General features: G+C 31.8%; 1 protein-coding gene across 2 annotated transcripts; it reads left to right on the top strand.

The window, feature by feature from the left end:
• Positions 1-3,167: 3,167 nt before the first annotated feature.
• Positions 3,168-7,512, top strand: LOC131176294 (beta-galactosidase 3-like). Of its 2 annotated transcripts, none has more exons than XM_058141291.1 (18): positions 3,168-3,359; positions 3,452-3,547; positions 3,623-3,735; positions 3,841-3,907; positions 3,978-4,070; positions 4,161-4,304; positions 4,423-4,511; positions 4,591-4,696; positions 4,901-4,988; positions 5,074-5,192; positions 5,294-5,458; positions 5,547-5,722; positions 5,807-5,916; positions 6,015-6,124; positions 6,215-6,322; positions 6,474-6,584; positions 6,858-7,060; positions 7,156-7,512. In XM_058141291.1, exons 1-18 carry the CDS (start codon positions 3,183-3,185, stop codon positions 7,271-7,273), a joined length of 2,193 nt encoding a protein of 730 aa, XP_057997274.1. In that variant the 5' UTR covers positions 3,168-3,182; the 3' UTR covers positions 7,274-7,512. The 2 variants fall into 2 exon arrangements, with proteins under 2 accessions (XP_057997274.1, XP_057997275.1); XM_058141292.1 differs by having other exon boundaries at positions 3,220-3,359; positions 3,852-3,907.
• Positions 7,513-7,944: the final 432 nt, after the last annotated feature.

Genomic DNA, 7,944 nt, shown 5'->3' with positions numbered 1-7,944 from the left:
AAGACTGCTGCACAAGATAAATTCACTGGCACAAAATAGGAGATGAAAGGCTCTATCCAGGAGCGAAATGCTCACCGAATCAGGAAGCCTGATTTTTGAAGCTCAGTCAAAGGTCAAATGGCAACAATAAATACCAGTGAATCCAAACTTTCCAAGGAAACAGGTTTGAAGCTCAAAAAGAGGAAGTGTCAAACCAGGCAGCACAAGAAGAGGGAGAAAGAAGTTCAAAGAAAAGGCCCAAAAAGAAAAAAAGATTTCTTAGGGCAGGACATAGTAGACAAACTTGACATGCTTATAGAACAATACAAATCCAAGTTCTCAAAGCAGAGTTCTGAGAAACCTGAAGGTGAAAAGCAAGCGAATAAACCACTTAAGAGATGGTTTCAAGCATAGTCTCCTGCTTTGAGGTTTTGTAGCATTTCATTGGCGATTTCTTCTGTAAAAAGTTGTTGAGGCACCTGACATGAATGCAACTGCTTAATTTTTTTTACGAACTTATCATGCTTTCATATTGAAACGTTTGATTCTCCACGTTGGATATATGTAATTAGTCAAGAGAAAAAAAAATAATTAGCTATTGACGAGTTCCATCTATTAACAAAAATAATTCATAACATAACAATTCAAACAGAGCCTAGGAGTGCATTCCATATTTCCATTGATAGACGGGGGAGATTCAACTTCAAGCTTTGGCCAAAAGCCGGGAGAATTGGGCCTCAGGTCTTTATCAAACTGTGAATCCTATCCTTTGTGTTGGTCACATCACATGGCACATCATTGAATTTTCTTTTGGAGTAGCAATGGGCCAGCTTGTTATTTGATAGAATGAAATTACTATGCCTTGTCCCTTCACTATCAGGATTCAGGACATACAACGTATCTCACTATCATCATGATTCTTGCTTATGCTATTTGAAGGGTTTTTTTTTTTATTTAATTATGATTAAAATTTAAATTTAAAATTTTATAATTTTAAAAATAATTATTAGTAAGTTTGAACTTGAGCTCATATTGTGACGTATCATACATCTATTTTGCTTGTTAAATTAATATATCATAACCTATTAAATTGTAGTTGAACTTCAACACACAAGTTAAATACCTCATAAATATAATTATTCAATATTAAAACGAGATTATTGAAATTTATATATTAATATATTAAATTATGAAATACGTATTGGGCTATGAATTGTTAATTTAATGGCATTTGGAATATTTATTAAAAAAAATGAAATTTAGAATGAATATGATGTCATCTTATACCATATCTTTGTCTATGTAGTTGGTTTTATGGTGCTAATGGGTAGTGAGGGAGGGTCACAAAGGTGAAGAAGAAGAAGAAGAAAAAGAAAAAGAAAAAGATATCCCCATTACATCAATGAGGATTTGTATTTTCTTAGGTGATATGATGAGACACCTTCCTCATTTTGTCAAACTTCTCATGTTCTCATGATCACATTTTCCATCATATTGAAACTATATTCTTTTTCTTCATCACTTATGAGAGTCCTTGAATTTTTTTCCTAATAATAATAATAATAATAAAGCTGGAGAAGTGGTATTCACGTGTGTACAATAATAAGACATAACGCAAGTGAATTGGTTTAGTGGTGACAAGAAAAGAAAGGCTTTCATGTTTTCAAAAGGCACTCACTCACTCTGCATGTGAACTTTGTTAGAAAAGTCTTCAATAGTTTCCAACTTCACAAGCCTACCATCACAAATTAGAGCATCCTATGTTCCATCTCTTCTCTTCTTTTGCAGTTTTTTTTCTTTTCTTTATATATCAGCTTCTACCCATAAGCTTCAACTATTTAAATATTGATATAGGAGAGAAATATTTTGAAATTAATTATTTCACTTATTAAAAAAAAAAAGAATTCAAATGCTATAATTTTTTTTAAAAAAAATCATAATATAATCATTCTCTCATGATCCAATCATTCTATAGGAGAATTCTTTTACGACACTTGATAAATCTGCATCTGATTGAGTCATCTGGAAATTAATTTATTGAATAATTATATATTTTGCATATTTTTAACATAATATTTTACTTTTATTTATAGTTTTATTAATATTTAAATTTTTTCAAGACATGCATTAGATAAATTCATAAACAAAAGATAAATATGTTTTAAGACTAAGAACATGCCTACTTTGAAGTTTATTTATACTTTATTTTGCAATAAATTCATATGGATGGTTGAAAATTTAAAAATTTAACGTTGTGAACTATAAAACATAAATTATAAATAATGAAAAAAAAAATCAGGTTGAAGAATTAAAAGGGCAATTACATCTTCTAATGTAATTGCATTGGTTGGAGAATTAGGTTTACAAGCAACCAGATCACCTGCAAATTTTTTTCTTATTTATTTGCTCTTTTTATTATATTTAATTAATTGATTTCCGAATTAGGATCTCAAAGAGACTCCTATTTAATTTCAATCTTAATTAAACTCTAATTATTAAGTTATTTGTCTTAACTTATTGATGAAATTAATTAATAAATTCTAAAAATAAGTTAATCTGTTTGTTTATTATAATTTTTAGACTTACAAATTAAGCTTATAAATTAAAAAAATTATAAAATTTTTTATTTTAGTACTTATAAAACTTATAAGTTAATTTGATCAAATATTTTACTATATTATTTTTATTTAATTTTTAAAATTTTATCACAATTTTTTAACATTTTAATACTAAATGTGCTTATAAGTTATTTTTTATCAAATAAATTAACTATTTATAAATTATTTATAAGTATTTATACTAAATATATAATTATTTAAAATTTTAAATACTTATAAATTGAAATTAACTTATAAATTAATTTTTAAAAGCCAAGCCAAAGACACCCCAGTGAAATACATTAGTTTCTATAATTTTTTGCATGATCCAACTCTACAAGCTTTTTTATGATATGGGCAATAAACGTGATCAATTAGCGTAGAAGGTTTTGAGTTTGAATTCTAATAGGAGTATAAAATGAAAATAAAGCTTGGAGACGGATGTACAATTTGTTTTCTAACAGGACACAGTAAGAGCTAGAAATGTAGTTTGTTTTGACGTGGGATTAGCATATACTATATGTAACCTACCTTCTTTGTCTTCTTGTTGCTTTTCTCCAATATTATAATAATCTTTTTTTTGTCTTGTCTATCTGAAGAGAAAATATGGAAGCTAAATCAGCAGCAATCAAGTGGTTTTCTCTGTGTACTGTGGTGTTGTTATCTCTAGGTTTCCAGGAGATACAATGCAATGTTACTTATGATAACAAGGCTCTTATCATTGATGGCCAGAGGAGAATTCTCTTCTCTGGCTCTATTCACTATCCCAGAAGCACTCCTCAGGTCCGGTTCTGGTCTATACTCTGTACTTTCTCTCTCTTGAGAAAATCTTATTGCCACGTGAGGTTTTTACTGAAATTTTTTATAAAATGCAGATGTGGGAAGGACTCATACAGAAGGCTAAAGATGGTGGTTTGGATGTTATAGATACTTATGTTTTTTGGAATCTTCACGAGCCTTCTCCTGGCAATGTAACTCTGTTTTTCCTCTGTTTTTTTCTTACTTTTTTTTCAAAATTCTCCATTCCTAATATCAATTCTTTGCAGTACAATTTCGAGGGAAGGTATGATTTGGTTCACTTCGTCAAGTTGGTTCAGAAAGCTGGTCTCTATGTTCATCTTCGCATTGGACCTTATATATGTGGAGAGTGGAATTTTGGGTAATAAACAAATTTCATCTTAATATTTTCACGGTGTTGAATTTTTAATTTTCTTGAACACTATTTTTCTTACTATTTTACCTTTATCCTGTTGTATTGTATTAGAGGGTTTCCAGTGTGGTTGAAGTATGTTCCAGGCATAAGCTTCAGGACAGATAATGAGCCTTTCAAGGTCTCTGTCTCTCTCTCTTTCTATTTTTGTGGATTATGATCTTAAAAAGTTAAAAATGTTGGTATTGCAGATGGCAATGCAAAATTTCACCCAGAATATTGTCCAAATTATGAAGGATGAAAATTTGTTTCAGTCTCAAGGTGGTCCTATTATCCTCTCTCAGGTAAAAAGAAAAAAAAAATCATCAATTGTGTAGTTTTGGCTTATAAAACATAGAAAATTAAGATGCATGTTCAATTTGATTGTGTTGCAGATTGAGAATGAATATGAACCTGAAGATAAGGCATTTGGATCTGCTGGTCATGCATATATGACTTGGGCTGCACAGATGGCTCTTTCTATGAATACTGGAGTTCCATGGGTTATGTGCAAGGAATTTGATGCCCCTGACCCTCTGGTGCTCAAATTTCTACTTCTTTCTTGTCAAAATTCATTAAATCCATTAATTTTGATTCAATTCAATTCAATTCTCATATTTCACATTAACAATGAGGAATTCTGAATCTTATCAACAGATAAATACATGCAATGGTTTCTACTGCGATTACTTCTCTCCAAACAAACCTAACAAACCAACAATGTGGACTGAGGCTTGGACTGGCTGGTAATTTTCATATTTTTGGTATCTTCAATTGGTTCTTAGACTGTTCTTTTGGGGATAATTATTTTCTATCTTTCTACAGGTTTTCAGATTTTGCAGGTCCAAACCACCAGCGTCCGGTCGAGGATTTAGCATTCTCAGTTGCTCGATTCCTTCAGAAAGGAGGTTCCTTTGTTAATTACTATATGGTTAGTCTACTCCTGCTTCATTTCCTTTGTTTGTTACAAGAAGAAATTGCTTTATCAAAGCAAAAGCAATTCCTTGAATTCCAAGGAAGTGTCTCAACTTTGCATCTGATAAAGGCATAAGCTTCCAATGAAATAAAGGAGCATATTTTCATTCTTTAAGGAGAGACTTCTGCATTATGATTTCATTCTTGTTGTTTGCTGCAGTATCATGGAGGAACTAACTTTGGCAGAACTTCTGGAGGACCTTTCATTACTACAAGCTATGACTATGATGCACCCATTGATGAATACGGTGACAAAATTCGATCCCCATTTTTCGAAATTTAATCAATTAGTCCATCTGTTGGAATTCAAACTCATAGCATTTTCATTTACAGGGTTGATTAGGCAACCTAAATATGGCCATTTAAAGGATCTTCACAAGGCTATTAAGTCATGCGAAAAAGCTTTGCTCAATGCCGATCCTACTGTCGAAAACTTGGGAGCTTATAAACAGGTCTTCTCTAATCTACCAAAGGAAAACCAGCAACTGCAAATGAGAGTTGCTTTAAGCTTATTTTAGCAAACCAGAATGATTCAATGAGGAAAATTTTGCAGGCACATGTATTCTCTTCCAATTCTGGAGATTGTGCAGCTTTTCTTGTAAACTACCATCCAAATGGTACTGGAAAGTTGACATTTAATAACATGCATTATAGCCTGCCACCTTGGTCTATCAGCATCCTTCCTGACTGCAAAAATGTTGTTTTCAACACTGCCCAGGTAAGTTAAAATGGACTAAGAAATTCAATTCCAATTATAAAAATTTGTTGAATTATGAGCTAATTCCATCTCTCTGAATAATTTGCAGGTTGGATTCCAAACGTCCCAGGTGCAAATGTTGCCCACAGCCACAGGTCTCTCATGGGAGACTTTCAGTGAAGATGTATTATCAGTTGATGAAGATAAAATAACTACAGTCCCTGGCCTCTTGGAGCAGATAAATGTCACCAGAGATACAACTGATTATCTCTGGTACACAACTGGGTAAGTTCCTACTTAATTTGCAAGCTTTCAATGATGAAAATCAATAATGAAATATGAATCTAATTATGTTGTGTGCTTTTCCAGTCTGACTATTAGGTCATATGAATCATTTCTACATCAAGGCAATCTTCTCAATCTTACAGTGGATTCAGCAGGCCATGCTTTGCACGTCTTTGTCAATGGAGAGCTTTCTGGTAACAAAATATTTTCTTTCTTTGGAAATCTCCTGCAATTGTCAAAACACCATAAAAGAAAAATGAATTTTCTTTATTATGCTGTGCTGCAATGATAGGATCTGCTCATGGGAGTAGGAAAAGCAAGAGATTCACGTTTACAGTACCAGTGAAGCTACATGCTGGAAGAAACAGAATCTCACTGCAGAGCATAGCTGTTGGATTACCAGTTAATGAATTCTCTGGATCTCATTGATTCTCTGTCTGATTCTTGAAAGAAATTAAAGAACTGATTTTTTTATGCTGTTTCTGGCTGAAGAATATTGGAACCCATTTTGAGAACTGGAAGGCAGGAATCGAAAGGGTCACTCTCCATGGCCTAGACAAAGGGGAGAAGGACCTGACCTGGAACAAATGGTCCTATAAGGTCCTTCAGTTCTACTCATTTATTATTATTATTTTTCTTGGTGGGGTGGGGGGCGCGGGTGATGTTGTGAAATTCTAGCCTACACAACCATGATACAAGCGGAGATCATGGACCTTGGGATCTCCTTTATTGATGGGCTTTTATTACACAGGTTGGGCTTAAAGGAGAAGACATGAATCTTGGATCTCCAGATTCTGCTCCATCAGTTGAATGGATGAAAGGGACCACGTCAGCACAAAGCCCACCATTGACGTGGCATAGGGTATGACACTAAATTTATTTAATTATGCAGATTAAATTATAAATATATTGAAAATACTTTTGATTAAAAATGTAAAAAAAATTATTAGAAGAATATTTAATCCAAAAAATTAGAAATATTTTTAGAATAAATCTTATGTTTATTTAGAAAATTTTCATCAACCTTACTACAATTAAATTCTTGAAACTAAATAACTGAAATATTTTACGTTACAGTTAAAAAAAAAAAAAAAAACCCTTGGACTAATTGAGGATTTTGGAAATGGACTTGCAGGCCTACTTTGATGAACCAAAAGGAGAAGATCCCTTGGCATTGGACATGGGGAGCATGGGGAAGGGACAAATGTGGATTAATGGGAATAGCATTGGAAGATATTGGACTGTAAAAGCTACTGGCGATTGCAATGCTTGTAGGTACAATGCTACATTTAGGGAGACAAAATGCCAATTTGGTTGTGGCCAACCTACTCAAAGATGGTACCCTAAACTTTCCCATTAATTTTTCTTAACTCTTCAACAAATTAATTTCCCAATTTGTTTCCCCATTTAATCTCTTTTAATTAATCTTTCAGGTACCATGTTCCCAGATCATGGCTGAAGCCAACCAAGAATTTGTTGGTAGTATTTGAAGAAATTGGAGGAGATTCATCTCAGATATCACTTGTGAAAAGATTAGTCACAAGTGGTTAATTTCAAGCCATATCTCAAAGGAACCCCTATACTATATATATATGCACTATGCATTCACCTCCCATCTTCAAATGGAATTTTTCTAAAGGACAGTTTCGATAGGTACCACACCCCCCACCACCCCACCTTGCTAAGGTGACTGAATATGGCCTAACTTTTTTTAATGGGTACCAAGATGCCCTAAACCTAGTTCATATAGAAAAGTCTAATAATAGAGTTAATTTTTTAATTTTTTTTAAGGCATTTTGCAAAAGAGAACTGTGTATGGATGTATTTATTATTATTATTATTAAAATAAAAGATAAAATAATAATATTTTTTATTTAATAGAAATAACAGGTAGCAAAAGACATTAGATTTAGCACTTTAGAAAGAAATATGATAATATTAATTAATTAATTAATTATTAAAATAAAAATATTAATTTTAAAATTAATATAAATTAGTAATAGATTAGAATTACTATTTAAAATGAAGATGTGCTAGATTTTTTTATCAATTGCTCTTTATAATTAAATTAGTACTTAACTCAATTATAAAATATATTATAATTAGATGTGTTATGTCTACTTTAACTCCATGTAGTTAGCACATAAAACTATAATATGTGCTGTATATTTCATTAATTGCTCCTTATAAGTATTAAAATCAATCATAAAAACACATTATAA

The sequence above is a fragment of the Hevea brasiliensis genome, unplaced genomic scaffold (genome assembly GCF_030052815.1).
Source record: "Hevea brasiliensis isolate MT/VB/25A 57/8 unplaced genomic scaffold, ASM3005281v1 Scaf1, whole genome shotgun sequence".
In the NCBI taxonomy this organism is placed as follows: Eukaryota; Viridiplantae; Streptophyta; class Magnoliopsida; order Malpighiales; family Euphorbiaceae; genus Hevea; species Hevea brasiliensis.
Note: the sequence above shows the minus strand (reverse complement) of the source record. Positions and strands in the feature narration are given on the sequence as shown.

Bases quoted from the DNA above. Each gene is read 5' to 3' on its own strand.
- LOC131176294 (XM_058141291.1), top strand. From the start codon at position 3,183: ATGGAAGCTAAATCAGCAGCAATCAAGTGGTTTTCTCTGTGTACTGTG. The intron at 4,071-4,160 runs GTAAAAAGAAAA...ATTGTGTTGCAG, and splicing joins GTCCTATTATCCTCTCTCAG to ATTGAGAATGAATATGAACC. The intron at 5,193-5,293 runs GTCTTCTCTAAT...AAAATTTTGCAG, and splicing joins ACTTGGGAGCTTATAAACAG to GCACATGTATTCTCTTCCAA.